General features: G+C 36.2%; 1 protein-coding gene across 5 annotated transcripts in view; it reads left to right on the top strand.

Moving 5' to 3' along the window:
* LOC123630156 (ceruloplasmin) overlaps positions 1–21,093 on the top strand; it is a 55,468-nt gene that overhangs the window by 10,312 nt on the left and 24,063 nt on the right. For all 5 annotated transcript variants that reach the window (XM_045539434.1, XM_045539435.1, XM_045539436.1 and 2 more), the window contains exons 3-11: positions 180–392; positions 1,160–1,333; positions 2,940–3,194; positions 4,201–4,372; positions 7,381–7,520; positions 8,796–8,948; positions 10,075–10,289; positions 18,399–18,549; positions 19,861–20,073. In XM_045539434.1, the coding sequence (XP_045395390.1) occupies positions 180–392; positions 1,160–1,333; positions 2,940–3,194; positions 4,201–4,372; positions 7,381–7,520; positions 8,796–8,948; positions 10,075–10,289; positions 18,399–18,549; positions 19,861–20,073 (1,686 nt within the window). The remainder of the gene's footprint in view (positions 1–179; positions 393–1,159; positions 1,334–2,939; positions 3,195–4,200; positions 4,373–7,380; positions 7,521–8,795; positions 8,949–10,074; positions 10,290–18,398; positions 18,550–19,860; positions 20,074–21,093) is intronic.

Genomic DNA, 21,093 nt, shown 5'->3' with positions numbered 1-21,093 from the left:
CCGTAGCCAGTAGCCTCTCATTTATCTGTGTACAAATAGGACAACATTGCATCTGCAAAGAGCATATATTAGAGTTTGAGGTTGAGTAAATGTTTGCTGAATGAATTAATGGACTATGTATTCTTTCATTTAAGTTCAAACACATTCACTTTGTAACTTCATTCCATGTTGCTTCCTAGGGGCCATTTATCCTGATAACACCACAGATTTTCAAAAGGTAGATGACAAGGTGTATCCAGGACAGCTGTATACATACGTGTTGCATGCCAGTGATGAACAAAGTCCTGGTGAGGGAGACAGCAATTGTGTGACTAGGATTTACCATTCCCACATTGATGCTCCGAAAGACATTGCCTCAGGACTCATCGGACCATTAATACTCTGTAAAAAAGGTACATTTCCTCACTATGGCTCCCAATATGTGACCAGAAGACAAGGGACAAGACAGTTTGTTTTTTAAATGTAAGTGAAGTCTTCTGTATTGAGATTGAGTAGGTGAGGTAGAGAGGTGGTGAGTCTACAAAAAATGGCAAAGAAGAGCAGGTCAGGACTAGGAGAAGAAGGGATAAGTAGAATAAGCATTTGTATAGGGAAAACACCGATGAAGCTAAGCTGCAAGAAATATGTTCTCCGTGGAGATAGGTTTGCTATATTTAACTTCCAAGAGTGCTGTTGAAGAGAAATATGACTCCTTTAGTGGCACTATGTGGTGATAGATCTGTAGTTATCTGTATTACATTGGTAAACATAATATCATAAAATTTATTGCTGCCATCATGAAAAAGACAACATAGCTCAAGAGCTTGAAATGTAATTCTTGCTTGAACAATAGTTACCTGCAGAGACTTGTCTCAGCCTGTGGCTATATGTGTGAGAAGATATACACGTAACTTTGAATTCCAACCTTCTCATTTGCCAAAAAGCATTTCATAGTTCTATGGTCAGTGGATACCCAGATACATGAATGTCTCTCAAGCCCTGGATACAAACGTGAAATTCCCTGATTGTTTCCACATCTGTGTCTGTATCTGGTCCAGATTTGTGGTTAGTTAGGGAAATAAATACTAAAATTAAAAAAAAAACTATAAATCACCTGAAAACATAAACCAAAATACATGCTAAATATTTAGTTCTACTAAAATAGTAACTTTTACTTCAGATTCTCTGGATGATGAAAAAGAAAAAAATATTGACCGAGAATTTGTGGTGATGTTTTCTGTGGTGGATGAAAATCTCAGCTGGTACCTAGAAGACAACATTAAAACCTACTGCACTGAGCCAGAGAAAGTTGAAAGAGACAATGAAGACTTCCAGGAGAGTAACAGGATGTATTGTAAGATTGCAGAAGACATGTTAACATTACTTTTTTTTTCTTGATCTGTTACTTATGCTAAGCTTCTTCTCTCACATGAATAAGGAGTATGTTTTTAATCTGTGGCCCTGATAACAAAGCATATTGGACTTACAACTTGATATCCAGCTAAATAGGTCAAAATCAAAACTCCAAGCCAGGTAAAGCCAGATAGACCAAATTTATTCCCAAAGTGATAAGGATAAAACATCAATTATGGTTTAATGCAATATGTATGTTACATTAATGTATTTATTTATCCTCCAAACTCATTCTAAAAATTATTTGAGGCAGCGTGAAATTATTAAACTAATAAGTGCTTAAAATTATACTTATATTATAAAGCATTTAACTATATTTAAGAAAATAGTTCAAACCACTTGTTCTAAAAGGTATTCATTTTACATGCTATGTTGTCCTCACTGCAACTTTGATGGTTCATCTTTCTTTTCTATATTTTAGTTCACTTTACTTTTTCTAGAAATGTTTTCTCTATAGACTGGGCTTTCTCTTAGTTCTCAGGCACAAAATAATGATTATCTATCCCTCAGAATTTTCATGAGAAATCAAATCCCTTAACACCAATTAGACCAATAAGTATAGATTTTTGTTTATTTGTTTGTGTTTAGCTTCTTCAAAATAACCTTTACTCAAAAAGTGAGAACATAAAAGTAACTGGACTACCAAAGTAGAAGGATAAACTAATGAACAAAGTACAGATTTTTATTTCCAACTTTTGCTTATATCTAGCTGGAGGGTCCCATTTCTGTACTTTAATCCTGTCTCTGGTATGTACTAACAAAAATAGACAATAGAAGAAGATACTCAAACTTCTCTGGATGTGTTTGTTTTGGTGCCACTGTCGCTTCTGGTGCATCCGTGCTTCTTCCCAGAACTAATTCCCACTCAGAAAATTTCTAGAACCACCCAGTCTGAACAATTACCCTAAGTTTCTTCCAAGGGTCTCAGGCCACCCTGCTTTTGAACTTTCAGGTCTTTGTGGTGCTGGTCTTTCCTGTCCCTCCCCTGCCTTTCTTTTCCTGTTTCATATTGCTTCCAATTTTGTCTTCTAATATCCAAAAAAAAAAAAAATGCTTTCCTTATGCTATTATTACAAAAGAAATTTGTAGTAGAAAATTTAAAAAGTCACGATAAGCAAAAAGAAAAAATATAAAACATCCATACTATCACAACCAACATGATTAATAATTGATTGATTACTAAATAACCTTCAATCTATTTTCTATTCACTATATGTGTGTATGTTATGTATATACGCACACATCTGTATTTAGCAAAACACACATACAACCAATGTGTATAGTTTATAACAAAGAAAGCAAATAGGTTTCATCTCTGCTATTGTGTTCATCTGTAATACGGTGTTGACAAGAATCCTCAGGGTGAATTCAGGTCCAAAATGAGTTATGTGATTGATTTGCAATGTCTGACATGGGTATGGTAGAGAGGAATACCAGCATGTGTGCCAGATATTTTCCATCTCAAATTGATTCTATTTCTGTAGAGGTAACTACACTATCTCTAGCACCAATGTCTAGTAGTCACAAACTCTGCTCTTGACTTACAGCTGTGAATGGATACACTTTTGGAAGTCTCCCAGGACTCTCCATGTGTGCAGAAGACAGAGTGAAATGGTATCTTTTTGGGATGGGTAATGAAGTTGATGTGCATGCAGCTTTCTTCCATGGACAAACATTGACTAACAAGAATTACCGTATTGATACAATCAATCTCTTTCCTGCTACCCTTTTTGATGCTTTGATGGTGGCCCAGAGCCCTGGAGAATGGATGCTTAGCTGTCAGAATCTAAACCATCTGAAAGGTAGGGCATCTTCACCTAAAGTTAGCCACTAGCTAAGAAAAAGTGATTACTGGGAATTAGAATCTAAAAGCTAAATATCTTTGGAATAATCTGAGCTTTGAACTGCTATCTCAGTTTTATTCTTATGATGGAATCTATCATAATGTAATAAAAATAACTGAAGGACTGGAATATTATAAAGTAATGAGATCTGAAAATATATTAATTTTGGGAAAAGAGCAATTGGCCCTGAAAGTATAGTACTGTATATGGTTTCTCATCTTTGTAAAATATACAATATTGGAAAAACCAGAAGATTTGCATATTGTGCTGGAAAGTAGCCTTTTTTTTATTACTTATTTTATCAAGTGTAACCAACTTTGTTCCTAATTTGAGTCTGGTTATTCCTTGATTTAACTTGATAAATCCTTCCTCTATCTCTTTAATTTGGGCAATAAAAACATTCCTTGTTCTTGAAAAATATCAGTTTACACTATTGGTCTAATTAAGAAATTAAGTTAAATTTAGGTGTTTGGATATGTTACTTTGACCTGCAAACAATTGTTTTTGTCAAATATGCCCCAGGCCACAGACGGCCCAGCACAGCTGGTGCACAGCTGGTGCCCAGCTGTTTTGTAATACATGCTTATCCTGTTCTTCCTCCTCCACCCAACACTACCCCTTAAAATATGTCAAAGCCGCTCTTCTTTGCTTATCTATAAATTTGTCCTTTTTCTCTCATCGAAAGTATCACCAAGTGAAACCCCACAGAAACTGGTGCCATATTTTGAAAACAAGTGTGCTTAATATCTCTATGCTATATGTACATAAAAAGATGTATGTCTTTTTAAAAACTTGAATTTTCCATCAGTAATTTATTTACAGCTGTTTACCCTAGTTTACAGTATTGTTTCTACCTGTCTATTTCTTCAGTTTCCATCTGTCTTCTCACTAGCAGTGTTTACAGGGCAATATGACAGAGAAACATTGGCTCCATTAGCTAATGCCTCCTTCTGTTTCATTTCAGCTGGTTTGCAGGCCTTTTTCCAGGTCCAGGACTGTAACAAATCTCCATCAAAGGTTGGTATCCCCGAGAAACAGATTAGACACTACTACATTGCTGCTGAGGAAATCATCTGGAACTATGCTCCCTCTGGTACAGACATCTTCACAAAAGAAAACTTAACAGCACCTGGAAGGTAATTCTCAAAAAAGACTACTATTTCAAAATACGATCTTCCCAGACCCAAAAGAACCATAAAAGGCTGATTCTGCAATTAAAATGTTCTCTGGTATCTGAAATTAAGTAACTAGACTGGTAAATATTTGTTAAGATGTTTGGAGTAAGAGTCCAAGTTTGAGAATTATAACTTTTGTGTTCATGAAAAAAAAGATGAGTTCAAAAGTTATCAAATGCTTGACAAAGTCCTAAGAAAACACTGAATACAATTAGATAAATCAATTAATTTGTTTTCCATTTCTGAAAGCATAGCACTGTACAATTTGGCAGCATTAAGTACATTTCCAGTGTTGTGCAACCATCACCACTATCCATTTCCAGAACTTTTTTATCATCCCAAATGGAAATGTATCCAATAAACAATAACCTCCCCATTCTACCCTTCCTCCACCCCCTGACAACCTCTATTCTACTTTCTGTCTCTATGAATCCGTCTATTTTAGGCAACTCATACAGGTGAAATCATACAATATTTGTCTTTTTGTGACTAATTTATTTCACTTAGCACGACATTTTCAAGGTTTGTCCATGTTGTAGCATGTCTCACAATTTCATTCTTCTTTGAGGCTGCATAATAGTCCATTGTATATACATACCACATTTTGTTTATTCATTCATCTGTTGATGAACGTTTGGGTTGTTTCCACCTTTTGGCTATTGTGAATAATTTTGGTATGAACAATTGGTGCTCATATCTGTTCAAGTCTGTACTTTTAATTCTTTGCATATCTACCTAGCAATGGAATTGCTGGATCATGTGGTAATTCTACGTTAAAATTTTTGAGGAACCACCACAGCGGATGCACCATTTTACAGCCTCACCAGCAATGTTAGGGGTTCCAATTTCTCCACATTATCACCCAACATTTGTTATTTTCTGTTTTTTTTTTATAATAGCCATCTTGAGTGTGAAGTGATGTCTCATAGTGGTTTTGATTTGCATTATTTTAATGACTAGTGATGTTGAGCACCCTTTCATGTACTTGTTCATCATTTGTGTACCTTATTCAGAGAACTGTCTATTCAAGTCCTTTGCCCATTTTTATTGGGTTATTTTTTGTTGTTGACTTGTAGGAACTCTTTATAGATTCAGGATAGTAATTCCTTATCAGATATTTGCAAATACTTCTGTCATTCTGTAGGTTGTCTTTCACTCTCTTGATAGTGTTCCTTGGTGCACACATGGTACTCTTTGTACCTGTCTGGATGACTTCCATAGCCTCCCCACCATTCTTCCTGTCTCAGTCTATCCATTTTCCACAAAGCAGCCAAGGTGATCTTTCAAAAATGTCAATGGGCTTATGCTACTCCCCTGCTCCAAGTCTTTGTTTGTACATCATCTCCTCAGAGAAACTCTCTTTGACACCCATCTTAAAAATTCCCTGCTTGGAAAGGTTAAGTAATTCACCCAATGTCACACACAAGTCGACAGCTGGACCTGGCTCCACACAAGCCTGTGACTCCTGAACCATAAATTTAAGTCCCAGGCTACATTGGTATCTAAATGTGATGACTCCCAAAAGCTGCCTCCCCAACCCAGAAGGCTTTTGTGAATTTCAGATTTACATTTCAAACTTCTTAGTGACACTTCCACTTGAATAAGCCCTCTCCAAGTCAACATGTTGAAACCTTGATCCATTGTCTCCTCTGCAAATCTGAGTTTCCTCCTGTCTCAGCGAATAGTGCTGCCATTTATCCGTGTATCTATCCAAGTGCCCAAGTCTAAAAGCTGAGCACCATCCCTCTTTCTCTCTTCAAGTGCTGCCTCATTATATCCTAAATATCTCTGAAAGCTGTTTGCTTCTCTCCATCTTCTTTGCCAGAACTTCTGGAGTCACCCTGCTGCTCAATGAGATTATAAAAGCAGGCTCCTGACTGGTCTCCCTACTGCAGTCTTGTGTTTTCAACAAATTTTCCAGGCAGTTGCCTGAGGGATCCTCCTGAAACACTAATTCTGAAGACTTAAGTCTTTCAGAGGCTTCTTGCTGCCCTGGGATGGAATCCTGAAACCTTAACTAGGTCCTGCTACTCACCCCCCAAGTCCCCATGCCTCATTCTTTGCCCCTCTGCCCTGCCCTCCATGCTATGCTTCTGCCATATTTTCTAGAACATGTCATGCTCACTCGCCTGAGCCCTCCCACAAGCTGTTTTACCTTCCCTATTCTCCCCATCACACACACTTCATCTTGCTAACTCTACTTCTCCTCTAGATAGTTTTAAATAATCACTTTCTCTGGAAAGCCTTTGTGGCCTCTCCCCACCACTTTTCCTAACCTCAGGAGAAATGCCCCATAATACCCTGTGCTTATTACATTTTATTATTTTGATCGGTTCATAGTCTGTCTCCTCTGACAGACATAAGGTCCATGCGGACAGGGACAAGTCCAGGTTGCCTACGGTTGCGTCATCAACATGTAACACAGTTCCCGGCAAAGAGCAGGTGTTCAATATATTTGTCAAGTGAAGGAATAGATGAATGGAGTGTATGTGCAAGTCAAATACCTTTCTGAAATTTAATTTCTTCATTTGTAAAATGGAGACGATAATACCAACTTTCTTGCATCGTCTTGTGAAATTCAGCTAATAAATAAAAGCTCCAGAGCACCTGGATGGTGTCAATGCACCATAAAGAGTAGCTATTGTATTGTTAAACATTTTACAATTTGATAAAAAGATTCTATTGTAGAACAATTAACTGTCAGGGGTTGGCATGGACCTTCTTGAAATGTTTTCACTTCATCTGAAAAAGTGAACCTCTCCATGATTTTGTATTTCTTAACTGAACATCCATGAGTGGCCTAGAACCGTCTGCTTCTGTTTGAGTTACTGGCATGGATTGCTGTAAATCTTGGGTAATATTCATCTCTAAGCACTGACCATGATTTTTCTCTTCAGTTAGTACCCTATGTGAATACCTGCTTTCTGTTCCACTTCAACCACAGCATTAAACACTTTTTCTTCTGGCAGTGACTCAGAGGTATTTTTTGAACAAGGTGCTACAAGAATTGGAGGCTCTTATAAAAAGCTGGTTTATCGTGAGTACACAGACGCCTCCTTCACAAATCGAAAGCAGAGAGGCCCTGAAGAGGAACACCTTGGCATCCTGGGTGAGTCTCTTCCCCTGGACCACACCAACCTCAGAAAGAACAGAAACTTCAGGACCTACAGCATGATTTCTATATATAAAGTAGGCATGTGGCGGATCAAACATCCATAAAATGCAGCAGCTAAATACTTTTACGTTTCCCAATGTAAATTACCAAAAGTCAGTCTTCATCATTAAAAGCCATGCTGACTTCAGATGATTTCTTTTTCTTTAAAGAGGTAAGGGGAATTGTGTGCTTTTGTGACTTGGTCTAACTAGATAACTAAATTGTTAATCTCTGCTTTTAGCTAAAGGTACATTCCCTTAGAAATAAAATCCAGGCTACTAATGAGACAGGCTGCATCTGCAGGCTGCCCTCAGGCACAGCCCAGAGACCTGTTCTCGCCCAGGCACTGGTCAACGTGGTATAGTGGGGAACAGAGTCCGGATTCAGACTGTCCTCACTCTTCACCTCTTAGCTGTGTGATATTTGAAAGTGACTCAACTTTCTGTGCCTGCTCCCCTTCTGTACAATGAGAACGATAATAGTTCCTACCTCCTAAAGTTGTTATAAGGATCAAATGAATTAATACACATAAACACTCAGAAGAACAGATAGGAAGCTCTGGATAAATGTCATTTTGTATACTACATACAGTGTTTATGTACTATATATCTACTTTTTATTCTATAATATAATTGGTAATAATATTAATTTTGATGATAGAAAATCCAAAACAGTGTTATCCTTCACATCTGAGACAATTTACCATACTTGCGTTGGGTGGTTAAAGTTTATAGCACCCGGGAGGCTGAGGCAGTAGGATTGCTTAAGCCCAGGAGTTTGAGGTTGCTGTGAGCTAGGCTGACGCCACGGCACTCACTCTAGCCCGGGCAACAGAGTGAGACTCTGTCTCAAAAAAACAAAAAAAAAATTTATAGCACCCTCTGGCTCCTGGTACAAATGGCACACATCCAGCCAACAGGAGATTAAGGTAAGGAGAGTCTGGACACCGAATAGTTTTTGTAGGTATATAAAGCTTATTAACTGATTTGGACAAAAATGATAAACAATTTCATTAATCTAAAGGTGGATCAAAAAGCCCTTCTCATCTCTTTCCAACCTCACCAAGTCAGATTGATAATGGACTTTTCAAAAACCAAGTTTTCCATTCACCATAAATAAGCATGTTGCTCCTACTGGTTCTTGCCAGAGGATACAGCCAAAGAAAATAACTGTTTTATGCATTCTGTACATTATATACCAAGGAAGGATAATAATTCTGTTTGTCCCTAGGTCCTGTCATTTGGGCAGAGGTGGGAGACACCATCAGAGTCACCTTCCATAACAAAGGAGCACATCCCCTCAGTATTGAGCCAACTGGGGTGAGATTCAGCAAGAACAACGAGGGTACATACTATGCCCTACATTCCAACTCCCCACATGGAAGTGAGTACAGCACTCTAAACAATCAGCAATGTTTAATAACCCACCTTTGGTCACTTGCAGTGTCCTGCAAAAACCGAAGGCAGGAACTCCCAAGGAACCTGCTCATGTATTATTTTTAGGCAGCATGCCAGGAAGCAAATAAACCTCTTCGTCCTGCCTTAATTGGATGACTATTGGCAATGCTGATAGTAATTTAGTTGGGTTGTATCAATTATACATTTCGGTAGTACTCTTTGGGTGATTTTTAATTAAAAAATATTCTTATAATTACAAGAAGGTTAGATGCTTATTTCATAATATTTGAAAAATATGGAAAAATATAGCCAAAAATATTAATGATCTATAGTTCTATAGACAACCACTATTATAATATATTTTTATATAATCCTACTTTCATCTGTGTACATATAATATATATTTTAAATATGGTTGAATCATAGCATATAAATATACTTACTATTATAATTTTGTACCCAGAGTTGGTTTTCTTAGCATTATGAGCATTTTATAATTTTAATGATATGAAATATTCCATCATGTAGATGTTTTTGCCTATTTTTACATGTTTGATCAAGTTTGACCAATGAAGACTAGTGACTTTGCCAGCACTTACAGGGTGACTGTGGGCAGGTTATTTGGTCATTCTGGCCTCAGTTTCCTCAAGTGTAAATTTGGAAGACTTAAACAGGATCATCTGCAAAATTCCTTTCAGTTCTATAATTATTTTCAGTTCTATTTTATTCAATAGAAAATGCACTGATTACTCCCGATTGCCAGGCATTGTTCTAGTTGATAGAAATATAAAGACAGTGCTTGCCTTAAAGAAGACTAAGTTCCATTTGAGAGAGAAATACATACAACATAACATAAAAGGTGCTAGGGACATTTTTCAAGAGATGTGTGAGCACCAGGAAGACACCAATCCTAGACAGAGGTTTAAAGGAGTCCTTCTGGAGGAAATCACACTGATCTGTCATCTGACACAGCAGCACAAGTAGGATGTCATTCTAATTCAGAACAAAGAACTCAGAAGTGGGTCATCCTAGACTAAACCCAGCCTACTTTGTGGCTCAAATGACTGCTCTAGAAAGCACACTTAACCTCTCTAATGTGACCTTTCCAACAGGTGCATCTCCTTCTTCAGCCTCCCATGTGGCACCCAAAGCAACGTTCACATACGAATGGACTGTTCCCGAAGAAGTAGGACCTACTTATGCAGATCCTGTGTGCCTATCTAAGATGTATTATTCTGCTGTGGATCTCACCAAAGATATATTCACTGGGCTTATTGGGCCAATGAAAATATGCAAGAAAGGAAGTTTACATGCAAACGGAAGACAGGTAAGTCCAGTCAGGGAAAAAGGAAAATGATTTTTCGATTTCTCTAAATTACAATCATAAGGAAAATTTGGGGTTTTGAAGCAGAGAGGATTCTACACATACTATTTCTTATAAATTTTTCTCAGGCTTTTATGATCTCTATTGTGCAGAGATTTTCTGGCTAACATGATTGTTGGGTTGGAAAGGAGATTTTCCATGGGACTTAAGGTCCTTTATGATACAACTAGACTTTATGCACACATTTAAATATCACCTCTTAATGATAATGATTCAGTCAACATTTACTAAGGAAAACATTGCTTAAAACATTTTTTAGAAATGAGAAATGACTCGTTGGCATAGAAATACCTAGCCTCATCACTGTTTTTATCTCCAAAATAAATACTTTAGTATATACCTTTAAAAGATAAGAATGCTTTTAAAAATTCCCACAATACAATCATACCTTAAAATAATAATCACACATATCGTAATAACTTCTTAATATTATCAAATATCCAATCAATATTCACATTTCCCCAATTGCCTTATAATTGTGTTCAGTTTGTTGTTTGAATCAGTATCCAGATAATTATACATACTACAATCAATTGATATGTTTCTTAAGACTATTTTTGTGGAGTTTTTCTGTTGCAAGAGTTATTGATCCTGTAGAAGTTTCCCATGTCTGTATTTTACTTATTGCATCCCGGTGGTGTCATTTAACATGTTTCTTTCTCCCCCCCTCTATTCCCTATAAACCAGTGGCTAGATCTAAAGGTTTGATCAGATTCAGTTTAGATTTTTTTTTCTTGCAAGACTACTTCAAATGTGGTACTGGGTACTTCTATGAAGGTGTACATAACTTTTAATTGTCTCTCAATTGGGGATGTTATCAGCCACTGGTGACCGGTTCCTAGATTCATAAACTAATCAGGAGTTGCATAATACTCTATGCCAGGCATGGTGGTTTATACCTGTAATCATAGCACTTTGGAGGCCGAGATGGGAGGATGGCTTGAGGCCAAGAGTTTGAGGTTACAGTGAGCTATGGTGATGCCACCGTATCTAGCCTGGGCAAAAAGGCACGACCATGTCTCAAAAAAAAAAGTAATATTCTAATTCCATCATTCTTTCTTTGTTTATTAGCTAGCATACATCTGTAAAGAGAAAATTCCCTTAATGAATTGCTTGGTTATCCTGAGGTACATATTCTACAGAGACAAAACAACAGATACTTGATTCTTTCCCCATATTTACAAGTTTTCAAACTAATCACTTTTCTTTAGCATACTTTAAAGCTTCTCAATAATTTCTTTTCTTTTTAGGTAGTATTTTGAACTCATATGGACTTAGGCATAGTTGGTGTGTCTCAATTGATTGCTATTATCCCTATTGATGTTCAAAGTATCCTTTTTGCCTTTAGGGGACTTGTTTAGTCAAGTTGACTCCATCATTTTTACATGACTTAGTAGTCTTTGAAGCTTCTTTACTTCCTAGTACAATAAGATATTTCAGGCTCATCTTGCACATTTTCTGAGCCAGACCTAGAATCAGCCATTTGTTCCCAAAAGCCTTGGTTCTTTATGGTGAAAAGTTGTTTTTAGAACCACAATCTGGGCAGGAGAGGTGCTCATTGCTGTTGAGTTAATCATTGTTTCTGGGCATTTTCAGTGGACAGAAATGGGGGAAAAAATTTAAGATAAATTCATCATGATTCCCTACTGATACTTTCTATTCAAATTTGAGTCTACATATTTTTTGTTTGTTATTAAATTGTTGCTTATTAATCTTACATCTGTATTGGCTTTCAACTGCACTGAAAAATTTTAGTTTTTAATGACACTAACATAAATATTCACTTGATTTATCCCATAATATACACACAACAGTCTCAGAAGCACAACTACAACCAACAGTACAATTACTGAAAACAGTTTAAAATTTGTTTGCCACTCCTTTTGTCCTTAGAGTAAATCCCACTAGGGATTTTCTGTCACTTACAAATTTAAAATCACTTGGAATAGTTATTCTCTGCCATTCTTCTTAGTGAAGTGTCGCAGGAATGGAAAAAGAAAAACCACATGTACTCAATACTAAAGTAAAACTCAAGGGAAATCCAAGTAGGTGGGAGGGAGGAGGGGATGAGTAAATTCACACCGAACGGGTACACTTACAACTTTGACTCAAACTGTACAAAAGCAAATTATATAACCAAAATGTGCGTACCCCATAAAATTCTGAAATAAAAAAAAGTTCTCTACATAGTTTTGCCACCCACTGGATATACAAATTTATTTATTTTACTTCTCTTTTTCAGAAATTACTTTCAAAATTGCAATATTATAATTATGTAAAACATTTATATGGCTCCAACACCAAATCTGCAAAAAAGAAGTATACTCAGAGAAGTCTAGCTTTTTATCCTCCCTCTCCTCTCACCTATTCCCTGCTTCCTCACTATAGGTAACTTTTGTTTTACTTTATAGTTTATTCTTCCATTTTAAAACATGTAGCTGGAAAAAAAAAGATGGTTTGAATTCCTATTCTTTGATCTTGTGCTTACCTTGGGAAGAAATATCGATAAAAGGAGACGAATGTTTATTAAACTCCTTCCAGGTACTTTCACAGATATTACTTCATTTAACCTTTACAGCAAACCAAGAGGCCAAATATTGTAATCCCAATTTTTGTGGGCAAGGAACGGATGCTCAATGAGTTGATATTTAAAATGAGTTTTAGCCTCTACATATTTCATCATCTTCATTTTGCAAATGAAAAAGCCACAACACAAAAAGTTCTATGGAGGCATTAGAAGTCCTCATCCTGGCTTTGTTACTAGCCATGTGACTTCAGATTGATTATTTGGTATTTCTCTTGCCCCTCTGAATCATCAGTAAAATGGAGGCAATACCTGCCCTGCTGACCTATCTTGATGGTCTGGATTTTTTCTTGTTGAAAGAAACAAATGAAATGAATATAGGTAAAGACCCTGGGTAAGCTATGACATACTGAGCCAACAAAAAGGGTTTACTGTCTAATTGCATACAACACAGGGTGAGACCAATCAGCATCATTACTATTATTATTTTTTAATTTCAAAATATTAAGGGGTCAAATGTTTTGCTACATGGATAGCTTTTATAATGCTTTAGTCAGGGCTGTAATTGTGTCCATCATCTGAATAGTGTTCATTGTACCTGTTAGGTAGGTTTCAACTTCTAAAGCAAGTTCCTGACCTCTACAACTATTTTTTTAAAATATCATTTTAATATGAAAGCATTTCATGAACATTCTGAAAATTAAGAAAACATATAGAAGTAAAAGACAATAAAGTATTCCCATCACAAAAAAGAGATCACACTGTATATATCGCGTGTAATTTGTCATAACAATATTATGAATATCCTTCCATATCATTAAAAAAATCTTCTATAGTCTTATTTTGAATGACTGCAAAGTACTTCAAGATATGAATGTATCATAAATTATTTATCCAATTCCCTGTTGTTAAACATTTAGATGGTTTCCAATTTTTTACTATTATGAACACTCTTGTATTTAACATACTGTTTTTTGTTTTAACTAAACCCTCAGACATGTCCATTAATTTCATTTCATTGGAACAAATCCTGGGACTTGAATTTCTAAGTAATAGGCTAGGCACAATTTTCAGCATTTTGTGTGCTTGTCAAACTGCTCTCCATAAAGTAGTTATTTCCAAGCTGCAGATCATGACCCCTTTAGTCTGTTGTAACTAGTGACTAGAATTTTTTGGAATATCAAGTAGGAAAGAAGAGACAATATCAGAGTATACCACATGCAGCAAGAACAAGTTGAGTTTAATGAAATTTCTTTTCTGGTGAGTGTGTGTGTGTGAGTGTGTGTATAGGGTCCCAGTGTGAAATATACTTTGTATGTGGTTGCAATTGAAAAGTTTGAAAATCACTGCCACAAAGTCCATGAGAAAGGATGTTCTCCACCCCTTTACCAATACTGAGCATAGTTTTTATTTTTTACTTTTTATTTAAAAATTTAAAAAAATTTTTTTAGAAACAGAGTCTGTCACCCTGATTGGAGTGCTATGGCATGATCATAGCTCACTGCAGCCTCCATCTCCTGGGCTCAAGTGATCCTCCTGCCTCAGCCTCCCAAATAGCTGAAACTACAGGTGTATGCCGTCACATCTAGTTAAATTTTTATTTTTTTGTAGGGACAGAGTCTCACTATGTTGCCCAGGCTGGTCTTACACTCCTGGCCTCAAGCGATCCTCCCACCTTGGCTTCCCAAAGCATGGAGATTACAAGCAAGAGCCACCATGCCCGTCCCTGAGTATAGGTTTTTTTTTTTTTTTTTTGAGACAGAATCTGGCTCTGTTGCCCAGGCCAGAGTGCCATGATGTCAGCCTAGCTCACAGCAACCTCAAACTCCTGGGCTCAAGCAATCCTTCTGCCTCAGCCTCCCGAGTAGCTGGGACTACAGGCATGCGCCACTATGCCCGGCTAATTTTTTCTCTATATGTTTTTAGTTGTTTGTCTAATTTCTTTCTATTTTTTTAGTAGAGACAGGTCCTTGCTCTTGCTTAGGCTGGTCTCGAACTCCTGACCTCAAGCGATCCACCCGCCTCGGCCTCCCAGAGTGTGAGGATTATAGGCATGAGCCACAGCGCCCGGCCTTAGTTTTTAATTTTTACAAAGTTCATAGGTGAAATGCAGCACTTCATTCTCACTTAAATGTGTAATTTAGTTAATAATGAGATTTATTGACCATTTGTACTTCTTTTTTCAATTTCCTAATGATGGCAGTTATCCATTTTCAATTGTTTATTTCTTTATTAATCCATAAATTATCTATATATTAAGCCATATAATATATATATAATGTATATATGTATATATGTATAATGTATATATGTATATATATAATGTGTATATATATATGTATGTATGTATATACACTCCATATAAAAGGTACGTTTGCCTTTTTTTTCCCTGTTTGCCTCTGGTGTTTTCTAATATTCCATCATTGCTTATGGTCAGGTGTTTTTTCTTTTTGTTTTTGTTTGTTTGCCTGTGATGTTATAACTATTTTCAATTTTACATAGCCAAATTATCAATCCCTATCTTTATGTATCATGGTTAAAAAGTTATTTTCTATTATAAGGGTACACAAATATTAATCTACATTTTAATAAGTACCTTAGAGGTGCTACCTGTAACTAATTTTGAGTTTGGTGAGAAGTAGAGCTCTAAGTTTATTTTTTCATGTTACCTGAGCATTACATATTAATCAATCTATTCTTTGTCCACTGATTTGAAGTGTCACCTTTATCATATAATAAATTTTATATATATTTGGATCATTTCTCTAGGTTTACTAGTTTACCACATGTTCTGTCTGTACCAGTACCACATTGTTTTTATTGTTGTACCTTTGTAATGTTTTTAAAATATGATAGAACATATTCACCCATTACTGCAAAGAGTTATTATTCTCCAAAGAGAAGAGTTATTATTCTCTTTTGAATTATTCTTAGCTACTTTCACAATTCTTCCAGATCAATTTTAAAATAATTTTGTCAAGCTAAAAAACTGCCAATGGTATTTTTTATTGGAATTTCATTAAGTGGACAGCTTTCATTGAAGAGCGTTTAATCTCTTAACTATATTTAGACTTTCATTTAGCAACCCTTTATTTCAAGCTATTCAGTAAATTTTTATAGCTTTTTAAATGCTAGCTCTGCATATTTTTATTGAGTTCCTGTTTTTTTAATATAATGCATTACATGGTATTTTCTAATTGCTTACTATCATTATAGAAATGCTGTTTATTGTTTAATATTTGTTTTGTAACTGGACATCTTAAATATGTCATTTCTTAATTCAAATAATTTCCAGCTGATTCATATAGGTTCTATATTATCTCCAAATAATGCTAATTATTTTCTTTTTGCCAATATTTCAACTTTGTGCTGTTTCCTTGCCTTATTGTGTTGAGTAGAATATTAAAAATAATATTAAACAATAGTGGTAATAGTCAGTGGCCTCATTTTGTGTAGGATCTTAGTGAGAACATCTGTATTATTTTACCATTAAGTATGAACTATTAGTTGTGCTTTATTCTATTTGTAGTTTACTGTTAGTGTTTTTCTATTAGAAATAAATCACTTGAGCTTCTCAAAAAAATAGACCATGCCAGGCACAGGATTCATTTTATTTTCACCCGTGGGTATTGGTCTATTCAGGCAACTCTTTCTAAGCCTGACCATGCCAGGCACAGGATTCATTTTATTTTCACCCGTGGGTATTGGTCTATTCAGGCAACTCTTTCTAAGCCTTTCTAAGATCACACTTACTGAGTATAATGGTTTTACTTTTTCTCCGCCATATGTATGGTTATATTCCTTTCTCATTCCTAATGTGATATTTCTTGGTTCTCTCAATTTTTTTTTTATTAGACTTGCCAGAGTTTTATGTATTTTGTTGCTTTCAAAGAATACATTTTTAGGCTTAGCTATTTTATCTGTATTTTAATTTATTAATTTTTGCTTTTGTCTTTATTAATTTCTTTCCTCTTCATTTAATTTTCCAAAATTTTCATTACATTTATTTTTCTTTTGTTTTTCTTAAAATAAAAGGCTTTTCAGACTTTAGTGTATATTTTTCATTTTATTCCGTACATTCTGACTTGTGTTCTCATGGATATTACCTATTAAATCCTTAATAATTCATGTTTATTTCCTCCTAAAGAGTTATTTGAATCAAATATAGTATTCTTATTTTTTTTTAATTTTTGTCCTTTACTAGTGATTTTTAGTTTTGTTGTATTATGATTAGAAAACATGACGTGCAAACTTTTCATTGAAGTTTTCTCTGTAGATTAGTATGGAAATAATTATAGCAGTCCCTGTTGGAATCCTTATATATCTGAAAATGTCTTTTGTTCTTCTTCACCTGGTGTTGAATTTTTGTGTCATAATTTTTTCTTCTCAAAAAGATAAATGCTACTTCATCTTCTTCTGACATTTATTGTACTAGATAACTCCAATATCAACCTGAGTTTTTACTTTCATGATAACATTATTAAAATGGATTATTATAGAAATTCTATCTTGGAAATTCAAAAATTTTGATCTGGACATTTTCGGTATAGGTCTCTATTTTGTCTTGTTTTCAGTGAAGCTTTTGAATCAGAATACTCTAGTAAATTTCCCTTTGTGGTGAACATTTCCACTACTACGTACGTTTTATGATTGCGTCTTTCCTTTTTGTAACTTCTCTTTCTAAAATTATTACTATGTGTACATTTTTCATCTTTGAATCATTTCCTATGATTTATGGAAGCTTTCTTTAGATCACTTTCATCACTGATTCAGTTCCATGCAGAATCTAAACTTCAGGTCTCTGCCTTACTTGGACTTTTTTTCAATTTAATTATCATGTTTTTCGTCTGAAAGAATGATAGTAAAGGAAAGACATGCCATAATCTCTAAAGTGTTCTCTCCTTTGAGGGGGTAACTTACTCTCAGGGGCTTATTTGCTTTGATTTCTTAGACTCATTACCTTCTTCTGAACGACTGAATCATTTCATAGACCAGACAGCATTTTTGCTTCCTATTTTTGACAGGGGGTAGGGGATAGGAGGTGAGAATGTTTGTCCAGGTGTCTGGAGATTGTGTGACTCTCCACTCCAATTCATTAGCAGGTTATTTCTTCACTCAAGATAATTTCTTCCTCAATCTGCTTCCTCCGTGCTCTGTCTTACAGGAATCCTTCCAGTTTTCATAAATGTGGATGAGATCTTCCCGGATTTCCAGCACAGATCCATGGTCTCCCCTATTTTAACAATTATTTTTAGTGGCTTCAATTGGTATGGACAAGAAGGTAGGGGAAAAAAGCTAGAACTTTTAGATGCAGGGAGAGGCTCAGATTACCATACTGAACCATAAATGAAACCAATGAAAACTTCGGTGGGCAAGTGGAATATTTCCTGAGCCCTAGTTTACAAAGAGGAATAGAAACTCCTGATTCCTTCCTTTAGGCACGTTTGTGCACAAATAATATTGTGTAAATGGAAAATTCTGCTTTACTTATTCTGTCTTCACCTCATTGTTTTCATTTTTGTTCACAGAAAGGTGTAGATAAGGAGTTCTATTTGTTTCCCACAGTATTTGATGAGAACGAGAGTTTACTCCTGGATGATAACATTAGAATGTTTACAACTGCACCTGATCAGGTGGATAAGGAAGATGAAGACTTTCAGGAATCTAACAAGATGCACTGTAAGTACTGCATCACCCACCATTCTGTCAAGTTATTTCAGTACTGCGTTTGTAATGCTTTTAATTAAACCAAAGTGCAAATAGCTTTGCCCACTTGTTAGTTTTCAATAAATGATTAAATCCAATAGTGTTCTGAAGATAATATCGGTTTTTGATGTGTCAGTCAATTCCTCATAATTTCACTTAATTCAGGGTAATTAGACATGTCAATTAGATGAATGGTCCTTAAAGTGTGGTTCCTGGGTCAGCAGCCTCCGCATCACTTTAGGCACTTGTTAGAAATGCAAATTCTTGGGCCCCAACCCTTGCCTACTAAATCAGAAACTTTGGGGACAGATCCCAGAAAGCTGTGTTTAACAAACCCTACAGGAGATTCTGATGTATGCTCAAGTTTGAGAACTATTGGATTAAATGTGTTTTTCATCTGTGGCTCAATAACAACAGGTTCATTTGATTATTCAATGTGTAGAAAGATACGATCTCTGCCCTCAATGATTCTCACCCTTGACTGCACATTAGCATCACCTGGGAGCTCTTAACAACTACCAGTGCCCAGGACAACCCCCAGAGATTTCTATTTAATTGAATCCTAACATCAGATTTTTTTTTAGCTCCCAGTGTCATTCTAAAAAGTAGTTAGGGTTTAGAGACAGTAAGCTCATTGTTCAAAAGAGCAACAGACAACAGTAAAAATTATTGTAGCTAGTACAATAAAAAACAAACAAAAAAGTTATGTTACAAACTATTGCTGTTTTTTTTTTTAAGCTGGACTGAGTCACACTACCCACAATCTTTAAAATATTTCTTTTGATTCTGCATTTTTGCATTTTGGAGGTGTCAAGAACATTATCCATTGGAAAGAGCAGTGAGAGAAAACTTCCTGCATATACTCTTCCAAGCTAGGACAGCAACGCATTCCCAGTACACAGTGCCCAGGAAAAGCTGTTATTATTCACACATTTGTGTGCTCACAGATAAGACCATTGAAAGAACTGGGAATAATAGCTACAATCTCACTATTCTAGCTGAGAAGAACAAGAACACAGAGACTCCCAGGGTGCTAGGGACACTGATGCAGAATGTCAAGATCTATGCATTCAGCTCTGTCCCTTTCAACTAGGGTTGCTCTGGAAGTGCTTGAGGGCAGCAAGGAGTTGCAGACACACTCCTGGCACATGAAAGGTGGGCAGGCCTAAATAGGTCTTTTAAAAATTAAAAAACAAAACAAAACAATGTTGGCTCTGGAAATCTGGGAGGTTGTCATGTAGCAGGACTTAAACTATCAATATGTTATTTGCCCAACTTTTACAGCCATCAATGGATTCATGTATGGGAATCTGCCTGGTCTCAATATGTGCCAAGGAGACTCAGTCGTCTGGTACTTATTCAGTGCTGGAAATGAGGCTGATGTACACGGAATATACTTTGCAGGAAACACATATCTGTCAAGAGGAGAAAGGAGAGACACAGCAAACCTCTTCCCCCAGACAAGTCTTACGCTGCTCATGCGACCTGACACGGCAGGTATGTTTCTTTTTAAACAAGACAAGTTTCTATTGCATCAATTTGCATGGTTTTTGTTTAAAATTCTGTAGCAGAATGTGTTGGTGATAAACTCATCCCTTCCCCAAGCCTCCTGAGTACTCGTCTGCCCCTTGAAACAGCAAGTGTGGGCCACTGTCCACTGGAGTATATACCACATAAGTCTGTTTCCTATTTATTGGGGAATGGGAGCAAGGAAAGGGCAGGCTGTGATGCCCTCTATTTCCACACAGAATCCTCAAGACAATCCCCTTTTAAATTTCGTCCTTTTGAATACAGCTGGAAAATAAGACTAGAAGAGGAACGGCTCCCATAAAGGCTCTGCACCTAACTTTTCATCATGTCTCTGTAGCCTAGGTGTACTGTTGGCTTGTTTGTTGCTTGCAATTGAATATTCTATGCTAGAACTGTAGCCATGCTAGTCCAGAGGCACCTACAGGCCTAGCTCTGAATGAGTAAAACAAGCTGAAACAAAAAAGAAAGAATTTTAATCAAAATGTGAAAATATGCTAACTTGTTTCAGGCTTTATTTGGTTCATATGTGACACTAAAACTTAAAATAGATCCAGTGTCACCTTGTCCTTCCTTCAACAAATGTAAAACGACAATGCACAAAAGAGATAAAGTATCTCATGGTGCTGATATTCTAATGCAGGGAGACAACAAATAAGTATATTAATACATATATGTCAAATGATTATATTATAGGCACAGGAAGAAAAACAGGGCAGGGGATGGTGACTGATAGTGGGAGGGGTCAAGATTCTCTGAGGAGGTGATAATTAAGGAGAGACCTGAATAAAGTGAGGGCATGAGCCATGTGGATATTTTGGGGAGAAGTGTTTCAGAAAGAGGAAACAGCAAGTGCAAAGGTTCTGAGGCAGACACACACTTGACTGTTCTAAGAATAGCAAAGAGGTTTATGTGGTGGGAGCAGAGTGAGCAGTAGGGGATGTGGTCAGAGGATGTGAAGCCAGAACATCTAACTAAGGCCACAATAAG

This window comes from Lemur catta, chromosome 1, assembly GCF_020740605.2.
Source record: "Lemur catta isolate mLemCat1 chromosome 1, mLemCat1.pri, whole genome shotgun sequence".
NCBI classification, from domain to species: Eukaryota; Metazoa; Chordata; class Mammalia; order Primates; family Lemuridae; genus Lemur; species Lemur catta.
This window is presented reverse-complemented; position numbering and strand designations above follow the sequence as displayed.